The sequence below is a fragment of the Melospiza georgiana genome, chromosome 2, assembly GCF_028018845.1.
Source record: "Melospiza georgiana isolate bMelGeo1 chromosome 2, bMelGeo1.pri, whole genome shotgun sequence".
Classification (NCBI taxonomy): Eukaryota; Metazoa; Chordata; class Aves; order Passeriformes; family Passerellidae; genus Melospiza; species Melospiza georgiana.
Genome location: NC_080431.1, coordinates 20,647,003 through 20,661,696, shown reverse-complemented (window position 1 = coordinate 20,661,696; position 14,694 = coordinate 20,647,003). Strand labels below are relative to the sequence as shown.

General features: G+C 52.2%; 2 protein-coding genes across 2 annotated transcripts in view; one reads left to right on the top strand and one right to left on the bottom strand.

Annotated features, from left to right (window-relative positions):
- Positions 1–6,392, bottom strand: part of LOC131097096 (synaptic defective enhancer 1-like) — a 28,983-nt gene extending 22,591 nt beyond the window's left edge. Inside the window, exon 1 of the transcript XR_009116032.1 lies at positions 5,991–6,392. The gene's annotated coding sequence lies outside the window, so the exon portion shown is untranslated. The remainder of the gene's footprint in view (positions 1–5,990) is intronic.
- A 3,106-nt stretch (positions 6,393–9,498) lies between these two features.
- POU3F3 (POU class 3 homeobox 3) lies at positions 9,499–10,859 on the top strand. Its single transcript, XM_058045810.1, has one exon. It carries the CDS (start codon positions 9,499–9,501, stop codon positions 10,816–10,818), a length of 1,320 nt encoding a protein of 439 aa, XP_057901793.1. The 3' UTR covers positions 10,819–10,859.
- Positions 10,860–14,694: the final 3,835 nt, after the last annotated feature.

Here is a 14,694-nt window from a genome sequence, read left to right as displayed (position 1 = left end):
GTGTGAAGGGGAGCGGGGGGATTTCCTCCCCCTTTTCCTTTTCTTTTCTTTCCTGATGAAAAACGTTGCAATTACATTTCTGCATGCTGATCAGAGAGTTCAAATAACAAGCCTTAAACGCGTTATCAGGCTCTTGTTAAAGAGGGAAGAGGGAAGTGAAGGGGGGAACAAATCCAGAGGTATATGCCTGGATGTATGCATACCTATATAGATACAAATTTAAATGACAGACCGCTACAAGAAGAGATGGGCCGTTGTTCGGACCGAGTGCCTTCACCCCAGCAGATGAGGAAAGAGCCTCAGTTTAAAACACCAACCAAACTAGAGAGGAAAGCAAGACGCACAAACCACTCCAGGGAAAAGTTATTTAGACACAATCTCTAGATTTTCCCAGTGCAAACTGACTTTCCTATCGGGTTTGATCCAGTTTTCCTGCTCCTCTTCCCTCTCCCACCCCGGGGGGGATCCACCCCTATTTCGCGATTTCCTTCTCAGAAGTGGCTCCTGCCGCCCCGCCCGGGAGGGCGTTCGCCGGGACCTTGGCGTGGCCGGGCCCGTTCCGCGCCCGCGGAAAGGCCGGGGGTCGGGGGTCGCCCCCCGGGAACACGCGGGGTGGCTGCGGGCTTTCGGGTTCCAGCCGCCGCCCCCCACACTGCTGCCCCCCTGACTCTTGGCAGGCGGCGAGAAATTGTTTCAGAAGTCGGGTGGTGGGGCTGAATTTAGAGAGGGGAGGAGGGAATAAATGCAAGGAGATGATGAATAACTTTAACTTTTGACTGTAGGAGTCATGATGGAGTTGAGCGAAGCTGCGGGGAAATATGTCATTTAATCCCAGGGCTACTGAAGTCCCTTTTATCAAACGTCGTGATGCTGGAATTATACTGCTGTAAAAGCGACTGAGTACTTAAAAGTATCCAACATCAGGCAAATGTATAGATTGGAGGAATGGGTGTAAAATGAAGGCACGTACAAACTAATCACAGGACCGTGAAAACCCCAAGAGGATTAGATAAATATAAATAGATGTGCATTAAAAAAAAAAAAAAAAAAAAAAAAAAAAAAAAAAAAAAAAAAGCACGATAAATCTCTAGCTGGTGTATTCACACAAGGAGAACAGACAGCGTGTGCATGTTTGTGTGCAATGCCAAAAAGAGCAGCCTTAAGGTTGACCTACTGCAATCTGCACTGAGCTCCTCAGACAATAGACAAGTTCAAATGTCAAAAAATCTAATAATAATAACCAGAGCTGCCAAACTGCACGAACTGTTTTCTGGTGTATCACAATTATTCACCCTCATATCCACTAAAAGACTTCCAGTCCTTATGCGTGTAAAAGAAAATCTATGTAATGCATATGGATTTTTTTTTATCACATGTGAAACGCCATTGAGATGGCAAGCACGCAAATCGGAATGATATCATGTCTAATAAAAGCAGGGCTAAGGTTTTCACAGTCTCTTTTAAAAGACTCCAACTTGTAAATCCCCTTTTAATGTTGCTACATGCACAATTATTCTTATTAATAAAAATCTACATGTTCAAGGGTCTGGATTGAAACTATGTATCCCTCTGATTTTAACATCGGTGGGAGCATTAGGTTTGCATCATATGTAATGTGTCTACGTTGGGCTCAAGTCAACAGATAGATTGTTCCATTCATTTGGCAACTCTCATTACAGTCCGTGTGAGGTGAACCTTGAGCAAGACACGTTGGGTAATATCAAAATTATGCAGCTGGGAAATAAAGGAATCTTGCTTTGCATGTGCAGTTCTGTATTATTGTTCTAATTTATTACAGAACCCGAAATGCTTTGTTATGCTCAAAACAATAAATAAGGTTCCGAGTGAAGCCTTCAGAATAAAAGGTATGGATAAATGATCCGCCTGCCTATTGTGTTTATCGTTATTATCGTCAGCCTTTAAAAGTAATCTGTGTATTTTCCTATTTTCTCCAGATTGGTTAGTGTAATATCCCTAGTGCAGCTATCAACGTGGTCATAAGAACTATGAACTACATCGTGGGTAAGCTTGCAAAACCCAGAGCAGATCGCATTAGCCAAGAACGCTACATATCTGGAAGCCAGTCAACTTCACGTTTGCAGCTGACTGCTGTATTATGCACGAATGTGTTTTACATATAGCAGACTGTATACGGAATATGTCTTTATGTTTAACATTTTAATTTGTAAATGCTAATTAGGCAGTTGGTCTCCACGGTTATATTAGTACATACCTAATCATTTCCCACTATAAGTAAATGAATACTAAATACGGTAAACACTTTCTTTTCACTATTTCCATGACAGTATCTCTTCTACATCCGTTTTCCAAAGGCGTCCATTAGGACAAAATAGGCATTTATTTTAAAAAGGGGGAGGAAAAAAATGCACTCTGTAGCACTCTTACAATTGAGGTGCCACGGCAGGCATGGAGCCGGCAATCCTGGCCGGACCGGAGTCCTCCAAAGGCAGCTAGAAAAGTTTACTTTTGCCGAATTAACTTGTTGCTCGTTTTAGCGTTAGTTTTTCTCTCGCTTGCGGTACCTAGTCGCCTGCTGCGGCTAACTGGCGCAAGCACACAGCAGAGGAGCTGCGCTTCTAAACCCTGTTTTGTTTAAAAAATAACGCAGGTTACGCTTGGAGGATCGGGGGTAGGGGGGGCAGAGGAAAGCTGGGGGAAATCCGCTCAATCCCGACCCCGGGATGATGAACTTTGCTGGGCTCTTTCAACTCAAAAACCCGCCCGCTTCACAGGCGAGGGAAATGTTCACTAAACTGCAAATCTCAAGAAAGTGACCACGTTTCTGAGGAGAATTGAGCTCTGGAAATATGTTTTAATAGTCTGGAATATTCCTAGTGCTCATTGAGCCAAACGCGGTAGGTGGAAAGTTTTGTTCATGTAAATATCTCAACCATTTTACCTCACGGTCAATACACACAGAGACTTCACTCCGTTTTCCAAATGAAACCCCACGAACACTTTAAAAGAAAAGTGTAGAAAAGTGTAATTTCTTGTAGGTCGTTTTCTGTCTTTGATTACTTTTCTCTCTCTCTTTTTTCTTTTTTTTTTTTTTTTCTTTTTTTTTTTTTTTTTTTTTTGCTATGCATGTGTTAGGCTTTTAGGCGGGGAGTTCATCTTGCCAGGTTCTATCATATTTATGGGCTGTGTGATTTCCAGGGTTCCAATTGGTCTTTCCTTTATGGAGGCAAGAAATAAAACTTTCCTTGTAGCACAGAAACTGCTGGGGCTCCACCGCGGGGAAACAAAGTGGCTCCAAGCTCCCGCCCCCGCGGCCACGGCTCCCCGCCCGTCCCGGGAGGACGCAGGTGCCTTGCAGGATGCTGCAGCCACGCGGGTCCGCCCGTGCCCTGTGTCCTGCCCGCGGACGGGGGCGCGGGGCTGAGAAACTGCCGTGTTTGAGCAGGAATTCCATCCAAAAAAAACAAAAAAAAAAAAAAAAACAAAAAAAAAACAACAAACAAACAAAAAACAAAACAACCCGCTCCCCCACAAAAATCCCGAAAACTAAAAGCCACCAACTAAATTTCTCACTTCTGTCCCCTCTTAGCGAGGGAAGCAGAGGAAAGGAGTAAGGGCTGAGGGCAGGCGCGCTCGGGAAGGGACAGAAACCGGGCTGTGAGGAGCTAAGCTGCGGTCGCTGCCGATGCTGTGCTTAGTTGAGGCTGTTAATCTGCGAGTGTCCCGGACGGCGAAACTTGTGCCGGGTGCGCGGCCGGTGCGGGCAGGGCGGGAGGCGGGGGGAGCCCGGCGCTACCTCTGTCGCTGGCTCCCGCACATAGCCAGGTCTGAAGGGATCGGGGGGAGGAGTGGCCAGCTTGAGGGGGAAGGAGGGAAAAACGAAAGGAAAAAAAAAAAAAAAAAAAAAAAGAAAAAGAAAACTAACCACTTTTCCAGGTTTAATACAGCGATTAAATATTAAGTAATGTAAAAAACCTGAGTCGTTTTATTGCATCTCCAGAGGCTTAAGCGCCTTATTTGGACAGGAAGAAAACCACAAAAAAGCCCCGCGTGGCACCCCGGGTTGCCCCGAGCTGCGGTGCCCGTGCCTGTGTTTAATTACCGCTCTCACTCCTTGCAGGCCTCGGGTCCGTTGGAGGCACCGCACCGCCTGGGACACTTTCGGGCGGCCCCTGCACCGGCAGCCCCCGCTGCCGTTCCCCCGCCCGCCGGCCCCGGGGGTGGCGGGGCGCTGTCCCGGCGGCGGGGAGCGCCGGTGTGCGGGCAGCGCCGGTGTGCGGGCAGCGCCGGTGTGCGGGCAGCGCCGGCGGCGGGGCCGGGCCCGCAGCCCCCTCGGCCGCCCTCAGCCCCCGCCCGCCCGCCCGCCCGCCCGCGCGCGCGGGGAGGGGGCGTCGCGGGGCGCCCCCTGGCGGCCGGCCGGGGCCAGGCGGAGCGCGCCCAAAGTTGATTTTGTTCAGCAAGCCGTATCGTATAAAATTAACGACAGCCAATAAAATTAGCTTACATGTTTCAACCGTAAAAGTCCAAAACAAAATAAAGCTAGTTTTAGTGAAGCTAAGAAGCTCTGCTTTGGCCCCGTTCTCTCTGGCTTGAACTGGGGTCCTTTTATCTAAAGCCCAGTGCACAAACATATAGCTTAATGTGACTAGTGTTCTTCCTTTTATTTCTTTCTCTATGGCAACCAATATGTTCTGCTCAGAAATGTTCCCCCATCAAGGAAACAAATGATCTTGAGGGAGCAGCTCTATACGGCATCTGTTCCGATGGAGCACACAGAGTTAACCCCAGTCAAAAGAGACGCTGGGCGCGTCAACAAGAAGTGGAAAATGAGCGATTCTTCTCCCCCCCAAATTGAAACCTATACCTCCGTAGTTTTACAAGCCATTTTATTGATTTGGCTATCGACCGTTTCCAAAGAAGTAACTAATTCTAGGAAATTACAATGATCACCAGCTATTGTGTATCCAAAAGAGCAGCAACAGAGGTGGCAAGGAAAAATAAGTTTAAAAAAACAGGGTAAAATTAAAACAAATTAAAGTCACGTAATGAGATATTTAAGGTTCGGTAAAGTTTTCGGGAGCGGTATCTGGCCTGTTAATTTAACCCTACATTATTAATCACATTATTTATCACACTGACCCAAACGCTATAGAAGAGTTTCAGATCATTAGACTACACCTCGCAATTGGATGGGATTCGGGGAAAGCGGAGAGACAGGCAAGATTGTCAAGAGAGAGAAAGTGAAATCTGGTCTGTAATCCTCCAGCCCCAATCTCCTTGGAGAATAAAATGAAGGGATGTCCTGGTTAGTTTTGATTGATTATACTCTTTCTGATGGACTTTCACTACGGAGCTCTAGATGTTGTGCTTAACCGTCTGTTCCCTAGTTACAATATTAACCCTGTGCGCGCACCGCCGCTCCGCACCTTCCCCGGCCTCCCCCGCTCCCGTCCGTCCGTCCGTCCGTCCGTGCGTCCGTCCGTCCGCCGGCAGGTGCTCGGGTCAGCTCGGCCCCGGCCCCTCTCCCGCCCGCTGCACCGGCCGGGCCCCCTCCCCGCCCGCCGGGCGACCCCCCGCCCCCCCGAAGCAGCGTTTGAACACAGCCCGCATCTCTGCCTCGCCTCCCCTTCGCAAATCTGTAATATTTTCGAGAGCTTTCCTCGCCCCCCCCCACCCCCCCCGCCCCGGCCCAGCCTCCCCGAGTCTCGGTGCTACAATAATTAACAGTGCCCAGAAAAGTGAAGTAGTAACCAGAAAGACTTTCCAGCGCTGAAGAATTGCTTTGCTGCCTTGAGCTTTGGAATGAATCCATGCTTTTTATGTAATATTTCACTAAGGTGCTTTTTGTTGCTGGTGGGATTTTTTTCCCTTTCTCTTTCCCTTTTTTTTCCAGCCTGCTTCCTTCAAGGCAGTTGCCATGGGTTTCCCTGTCTTGTCCTAAGCTTTTGAAAATATATATCCAGAAGACTTTAAAGAAAACAAAAGTAGATAAAAAAATGTAAAACACTTACCGATCAAACTCCCAGGATTTAGAGAAATTTTTTTTAATTTTTGATTTTAATAAGGTGACAGGGGGGAAAAAGCATGTTCTCAACTCCAGCGAAACGATCCATGTTAAGATTTTCCTTTGCACTGACTCCACTAAGCCCCGCTCTCCACTAGTCTATTATTTTCACCAAAATATATGAAAATTTATGCAAATGAAAATCAGCACTAACTGTTCTCCCCTTGTTATACTTTGGATTTTTTTCCAGACAAAACAATCTCACTCTGCAAGGGAGGGGGTGGGAAGAGTTGGGGAACGAAGTTGGTTGTTTGTTTTTTGTTGGGATATTTTTTAAAATAAAAGACCATACTCCAGCTTGAGCTTTATTTTTTTGTTGTCGCTGTTATGAGGGTGTGCGGTGGTTTGGGTTTTTTTTCAGTATTTTTGGGGGATTTCTCCACCCCCCCCCCCCCCACACCTTCCTTTTTTATTAAGAAAGTAGATCTGTTTGCAGAGGCGCTATCACGTTTCATCAGGCCACCTGAGACGGCTTTTGAAAGCGTGTACTGTGAAATTCATAGCAGTAATTTAGACAAAATCCTCACTGTATATTAATGAAAGACGGCCCCATGGCACCGTTCCTATCCTCCCCATTCAGTGTAAACAAAACCACGAGACTCACTCGGTTTTTGAGCCTGATCCAAGCAAAATCGGCTGGAAAGGAAAACATGGGGTTCTGGCACTGACTATTCAAACGTCTGCACCTGGAGATCTCAGATTTATTCAATGAAATCTGTGTTGGATCTTTTATATATAAAAAAAGAAACCTTTGGAGGACGCATGGGAACAAATATATATACCTATATATATGCATGTGTATATATATATATATATACACACATATACATATATATATATATATATATATACACATATATATGTTTATAATTATTATGTTTGGTGTTATTTACCACCGCCCTTAAGATCCCTACGCTTCACTTGCATGGTTTTTCTAACCCGACCTGCCATGGTATTTCGTGCCGTGCCAGCCGGGGGCCGGAGGGAGCCCCGAGCCCCGGCTGCCGAGCGCGGCGGGAGCGGGACGGCGCGGAGGGCGCTGCCAGCGGGGCGCTGCTCCCCGCCTCGCAGGGCCGGCTTGCTCAGCGTGCGGAGGAGGGGAGCGGGGCGGGCAGGGCCGGGCGGGGACGGCGCTGCCCGTTCCCATGCCCGCACCGCGCGTTCTCTTGGCGCGGCCCCCGCCACCCGGGGCGGGAGCGCGCGTGGGACGGCGGGGCGGTCACCGGCAGCGCCGTGTCCCCTCCGTGTCCGAGCGATGTTATTGCACCGGCAGTCCCCGAGGAGCGTTCAATTTGCCCTTGTTTTTGTTGCCACTTTCTCTTTCTCCGTGGTTCACTGAGGTTGCCTGCGCGCAGTGTTTCCGCTCGGTCGCATCTCTCCCCCGCGCCCCCCGCCTTCCCCCGCCCCCCTTAACTCTTTCCGCTGGACGAGAAATAATACAGCGTTTCATGCCGCGGGGCTGGCTCCCTGCGAGCAGACCGCAGCGCGCAGGGCAAGCCCGGACGCCGGCTCCCCTTGCCACCTCCCCCGCCGACGGGGCGGCCCTCCTCCGGCGCTGCCGGGCCAGCCCCCCGGCGTGACGGCTGCGGACGGGCTGCCGGGCTCCGGGCGCACCCCGGGGTGCGGGGGCGGACAAAGGGAGGAGGGGGCGGGCGGGGGGCGGGCGCCTCCGGGGCTGAGCGCGGGGGGCGGGGGGGCAGCTCCGAATGCCGGTACGGGCACCGCCGGCGGGAGAGAAGCGGGTGCGTGTGCCCGGTGGTGACACCCTCGCACCAACGCCTTTCCGAATCCAGCCCGGTGCTGGCGTCGTTATTATTGTCGTTATTAGCGTTGGTATTAATTATTACGGCCCGCGCTCGCCCCTGCCCGAGCGGCGACGGCGGGAGAGCTCCGAGGTGCGTGTGTCCGCCGGGCAGGAAGAGTTAAGAGGCGGAGGGAGGGAGGGATGGAGGGAGGAGGAAGGAGGAAGAGGAGAGGGAGGAGGGATACAGGCGAGGGGGGGGCAACTTCCATCTCCGACGCCACTTCGCCTAAATTAAAAAGCAGCCAATCGGAACGGCCGGAAGGGGGGCCGCGCGGCCGGCGGCGCGCTGTCCGTCACGGGGCGCGCAGCCAATCGGCGGGGGCGGCGGCGGCCGCTTCCTCGCGGCGGGGCCGGGCGCTGGCGGCGCGGGCGGCGGCGGCGGCGGGAGGGAGGAGAGAGAGGGAGGGACCGACGGACGGACGGACGGACTGGAGGGGGGAGGGCGGAGGGAGGAGGGAGGGCGCGGGCACGGCCCGAGAGAGGGAGGCGGGGAGAGGCGAGCGGCGGGACTCCGGCACCGCCAGTGCGCGCTGCCAGCCCGGCAGCCAACTTCCCCGCTGGAGTTAGTGTATAAAGGATACCATATATGCACACACACATACACACACCTCTCCACCAAGGCGCTCCTCCTCCGCCTCCTCCCTCGACCAACTGCTGGAATTAAAATAAAAAGCAAAACAAACACAACCAAAAAAAAAAAAAAAAAGACAACAAACCGAGCGAGAGAGAGAGCGGGAGAGGGAAAGAAACAATTCGCGAGGTAACGAGAAAATTCAACTTTTTAAATTTCTTTTTACTTTTTTTTTTTTTCGACCGCCAAAAGGAGAGGTAGAGAGAAAAAAATGTCTTATCCAGAGCGTGACTCTAACAAGAAGGCTCCGGCAGGACTCTTGTTTCAAAGGGGACAAAGTGCTTCAGCAACAGCACAACTTTGAGAAATGCATCATCACCACCATCACCACCATCATCATCACAGGAAGTTTTCTTAGGACACCAACAAAACTTGCAATTAACAGAGCAAAAGGAGATCGAGGAACCGAGGAGAGAAAGACAGAGAGGCAGAAAAAAAGGAAAATATACCCACACACAAAGCCTTAAAGGAAGAAGAAAAGGAAAAGTTTCACTCTGAGAGGGGAAGGCTGAGAGGAGGAGATGTACTCCTAGGGGAGCGGAGGGGAGAAGGCACGGGGGCTTTTTGATCCCCCCCCCCCCTTTTTTTCGCTTTTTAGCCTTTGTTTGGTTTCCTCCCTGCGAGCAGCAAACCCGGGCGAGAAGAAGGCGGAGGAAAACTACATGTACAGCTAAATATTTCTCTTTTTTTGGAAAAAAAAAAAAAAGAAAGGCTAAAAAAATATAAAAGACGAAGCGAAGAGCCGGCGACCGCAACGAGCGCGCCGCGGAGCGGAGGCAGGACGGCCGGCGGACGGGCGGCGGAGAGCGCGCAGCGGAGCGCTAGCAGGTGAACCCCGCGCCCCGGCGCCCCGGCGAGGCTGGGAAGGCGGCGGCGGCGGCGGCGGCGCGGGCGGCGGCCCCGGCAGCGGCCCCGGCAGCGCCGGGCAAGGGCGCTCGCGGCGGGCGCCCGGCAGCCGGCGGCGGCGGCGCAGCGGCGTCTGCGGCGCGGCGGGGGCGAGCGGCGGGCGGCGGGCGCGGGATGGCCGCGGCCACCTCTAACCCCTACCTCCCCGGCAACGGCATCCTGGCGGCCGGCTCCATCGTCCACGCGGACTCGGGCGGCGGCGGCGGCGGCGGCGGCGGCGGCATGCAGCCGGGGAGCGTGGCCGTCACCTCGGTGGCGGGCGGCTACCGCGGCGACCCGGCGGCCAAGATGGTCCAGAGCGACTTCATGCCGGGCGCCATGGCCGCCAGCAACGGCGGCCATATGCTGAGCCATGCCCACCAGTGGGTGACAGCCCTGCCCCACGCCGCCGCCGCCGCCGCCGCCGCCGCCGCCGCTGCCGCCGAAGCGGGCTCGCCCTGGTCCGGCAGCCCCGTGGGCATGACGGGCAGCCCCCAGCAGCCGCCGCCGCCGCCCGACGTCAAGGGCAGCGGCGGACGCGACGACCTGCACTCGGGCGCGGCGCTGCACCACCGGCCGCCCCACCTGGGCCCCCCGCACCAGGGGCACCCGGCGGCCTGGGGGGCGGCGGCGGCCGCCCACCTACCCTCCATGGCCGGCGGGCAGCAGCAGCAGCAGTCGCTCCTCTACTCGCAGCCCGGGGGTTTCACGGTGAACGGCATGCTGAGCCCCCCCCCCGGCGGTCAGAGCCTGGTGCACCCGGGGCTCGTGCGCGGCGAGACGCCGGAGCTGGGCGAGCACCCCGGGCATCACCACCACCACCACCACCAGCACCCCGGGCACCACCCGCCGCACCACGGCGGCGTCAACAGCCACGACCCGCACTCGGACGAGGACACGCCGACCTCCGACGACCTGGAGCAGTTCGCCAAGCAGTTCAAGCAGCGGCGGATTAAGCTGGGCTTCACCCAGGCCGACGTGGGGCTGGCGCTGGGCACCCTGTACGGCAACGTCTTCTCGCAGACCACCATCTGCCGCTTCGAGGCCCTGCAGCTCAGCTTCAAGAACATGTGCAAGCTGAAGCCTTTGTTGAACAAGTGGCTGGAGGAAGCCGACTCTTCCACGGGCAGTCCCACCAGCATCGACAAGATCGCCGCCCAGGGCAGGAAGAGGAAGAAGCGGACCTCCATCGAGGTGAGTGTCAAGGGGGCCTTGGAGAGCCACTTTCTGAAATGCCCCAAGCCCTCCGCCCAGGAGATTACGAACCTAGCGGACAGCCTGCAGCTGGAGAAGGAGGTGGTCAGGGTTTGGTTTTGCAATCGGAGGCAGAAAGAGAAACGGATGACCCCCCCGGGGATCCAGCAGCAGACCCCCGACGATGTCTACTCCCAGGTCGGCACCGTCAACTCCGACACGCCGCCCCCTCACCACGGACTGCAGACCAGCGTGCAGTGAGGGCGCCGCGGGCGGGCCGGGCAGCGCGGGGCAGCGCGGGCCAGGCCGGGCCGGGCACCGCCGCCGGCACCGCCGCCGGCCCCAGCACCGCCGCGCACAGCCGCACGCTCACACCGACACACGCGCGCACACACACACACACACACACACACACACACACACGATCCAGGCTCGTTCAGACTGCTTGTGTTTATATATATATGGATATATGCGTGCATCTATATATATATAAGATCGATACCAATAGGGAGCGGTGGAGAAGGTCGATCCGAGCGAGAGCGTTTAGACCGTGTTGGGAAGACGGGGTGGAGATGCATAATGCACCAAAACTGCAGATGTGCCGGGGGGTTGGTTGGTTGGTTGTGGGGAAAGGGCTTGGGGGGTGGGCTTGGGCTTTTTAAATTTTATTTTTATTTTTATTTTTCTCCAAATTATCCCCTTCTCGCAGTAAGGAACACCACTGTCTGCGCTTCTTCTCTCCCCTCCTCCTCCCCCCCACCCCCCGCACTCTTCCCCCCATCCCCAAAAGGGCTCTCTTCTATGAATCACAGAAACTTTTTTTTCTCCTTTCTCTCTCCCTCTTTTTAATTTTTTTTCCAATGGGAGCAGTCAAAAAATGGGAAGCAGAAGAAAAATAATCTGGTTAATCAGAGGGTGCCTGCTGCATTCCGGCACCCTGTTTTTCTTGGCCAAACCGTAGAATTTTGGTGCAAGGCAGATAATCCACTCTGAAAACATATATATCTATATATCTATATATTCTGCAAAATGAAAGGGTCCACTTTTTCCAGGAAAAAAAAAATATGCACACAGCACTAAAAACAAGCAGGCTGAATAGGGAAGCAAATACATATATATATATTTATCTATATATATAGGTATAGCTATAGAACAAAAATATGGAAATAAATGCCCGCACGCGGAGAAAACTGACCCTGAGGATAAAGGGGGGAGGGACAGACGCCAGGGGGAGGGTGAGAGAAGGAGATGTTGTTGGTCCCTAAAGTTCGAGCTCTGTAGAAGGACTTTGCATGAATTAAAGGAACCAGGGAAAGAAAGGGAAATAATTTAGGGCTGTCAAAGTCCTGCTCCTGACGGCTGCCAATCATCATGGAAGAGTCATAAAAAAAATCCACTGCTAATATTTTTTTTATTAATATTTTTATTTTTTATTTCTGGACTGATTCAGATAAAGGGATTTAGAAGGACTGAGCATCTGCAGCTGCACTTATCTGAACTTCTCCTCTCCTAAATCCGTTGCCAACTTTGATTGAATGGGTGCTGTGGATGTGATTATATAATACTGCCATTTCCAAGCAGTGTTTTTGGTAGGTTTTAATAAACAGACTTTTCAAAAAGACGGCAATATAGAATTGTTAGATCCGTTGTTGATCTAAAAAAAAAAATTTGCTTTATATTTTCATTAAATGACTTCTTTTAATATTTTATTCAGAATACCTATGAACTGCTGCAAAACGGTAATTTATTTTTTCCCCAGATCTTGTATTACGTGTTTTTTTCAGACGAGCACAAATCAAAATGAAATGAAAATATGGACAGTTGTTAGGTAATAAGGGTATCTTTTGATGTGATAATTTGATTGTAATTTAATTTGAGTAGTGATTCCGTAAGAGCTGATTGAGAAAATAAATTTGTTAGAATGAAATAGTCTGTGTCTGATGCATAAACACTGTGTCGAAAAACAAACAAACGAAAAAGTTCTCTGAAGGGACATACTGCTAAAGTGAGAGGGATGCGGAGGGTGCGACCTGCGGGCTGCCCGGCCCGTGCTCCCGGCAGTGCCCCCGCCTCGCCCTCGCTGCTGCGCGCCCGGCGCGGGGCTGTGCCCTGCCCGCCGCTCCGCCGGGCCCGGCCGCGCTGCTGCCCTCAGCGCCGGGACCCTGTGTCACCGGGCAGGACGGCGGCATCAGAGCTCGCCACACGCCACCTTGCCCCGAAAGGGCTGCGGCGCCTCGGCTTGCGCTGGCACCCGGGCGCGGGCGGCACCTGAGCGCGTCCTCAGGTCCCGCGTGGCCGCTGCTCAGAGGGATGTTCCCAAAAGTTCAGCCTTGTTTCCTCTCTTTCCAAACTGAGGCTAGACGGGGGGGAGGTGCGGGGAGGGAGGGGGGGGCAAAGAGGGAGAAGGGGGGCTGACCTATAATTTATTTTGGCTCATTTCATGTATGTATTAATATTTGTATTTAATTTATCTTTATAATTTAAAGGAAATTATATTTTATAATTTTTTTCCCGATCGAATATATAGAATAATATTTTTAGCATCCCACGTGCGGTCTGCCTAGTTCACCGTTTCTGTTGTTGCTGTTGCTGTGGCTGTTGTTGTTGTTTTAAGGTTTTTCTGTGGGGTGTGAAGTGGTGTAGTCTAGTTTTCTCCTCCACTTTGCCATAGCGCTGCCATGCCTTCTTTGCAAACACACGCGCGTGTCAGTAACGTTGGAGATGCCGATAGATGCACTAGCTGACCTGTCATATTTATCCACTAGAATTTATTGCAATGTGGGGACAAGTGAACGACCGCCTCAACTCTCTTAATTTTGCAGCGGGGAGGTTGTGGGAAGTAGAGAGCTGCATCTAATGCATCCACCCGCCCCCATTGATAGTCTGCTGGAGAATAAGGTTTTCTTTTATGATCCAGCTCGTCTGTGGCTCCTTCCTCACCTTCCTCTTCCTCCCCTCCTCCGCACCCCCTCCCTCCTGCCTTGCTTCTCTACGTGCTATTGAGGCAGGGGTTAAACCCCCAGAAAACTGCTGTAGGAACAGCAAGCATTTCTTCCTTTCAGATAGGCCTTGTGTAAGTCCATAAATCAAAGCCAACCTGGGAGCCGCGCACCGGGATGCATTATTTTAACACCAGCTCGTAGTAAATATCACCGTCGGTTTGATTTGTGAAATCCGAAAGGCCCTACTGACACGGAGGAAATAAGCGGGGGGGGTGGGGGAAGAAGCCAACCCAACAAAGGGAAAGAGAATCCGAAAGGGTAAAGGACGCTATTTCTTTTGTTCGTTGTAGCAGAAGCCGCTGCTGATTTTGCAGCTGGGGAGGGAAGCAGGGCCGGGAGGGGGCCGGCGTGCGGGCGGCCCGGCCGGGCTCCGCTCCGGGGCCGGGTACCGCTGACACGCGAGGTGGGATCCTGCTTTCACACACGAAGGGGAGCAGTTGTATCAGCCGCGGAGAAAGTCTATTTAAATTTCGGAGCGGTATTTGGTTACTCGATTTGGATGGCAACAAAGAGCTAACGTTAGGCTTCACGCTGGTTTCTATTAAAAGGCAACCTTTGCGGGTTGCTGCCTCCGAAAAGCTGGGGGTTAGGCTGGAGGAGAAACGTGTGGTCGGAGGGACCGGCAAAATGTGCCCGTTCCGTGGACTTGTTATGCACAAAAAGTGAGGCCATGGGCGCTCCCCCCTCCGCCCCTCCGCCCCCTCCCCCGCCCCCGAGAAACTGAATCCTTTGAATGTATTTAGGAATTTCAGGGTTGTGAGTCTCTGAGATAGCGAGAGGTAGATAATAAGTGAGAGGGTTTGCGCTAAGGGTTATATTGTTACACGTGTAAATAATGAAAATATTGTTATATATCGCCAGATCTCTTAATGAATTTAGTAATTGTATTTATTTATAATATCAGTGTTCTGTGCTTGGTAATAGAGTCGGCATCGTTTTCCTTACTCTTTTTTTTTTTTTTTTTTTAATCTTCTTTTTTTTTTTCCCCTGCCTGAAGGAAAGCCAAATGTTTTACAAAGTTATGTTTGATCAGACTGGGTAATCCCGAGATGTGATTATTTATAGTTTACATTTTCATATCCTGCGGTCCTCTATTACGCCCCAGTCTTCTCACTCACATCCCATCTTTCCCCAG

Bases quoted from the DNA above. Each gene is read 5' to 3' on its own strand.
- POU3F3 (XM_058045810.1), top strand. From the start codon at position 9,499: ATGGCCGCGGCCACCTCTAACCCCTACCTCCCCGGCAACGGCATCCTG.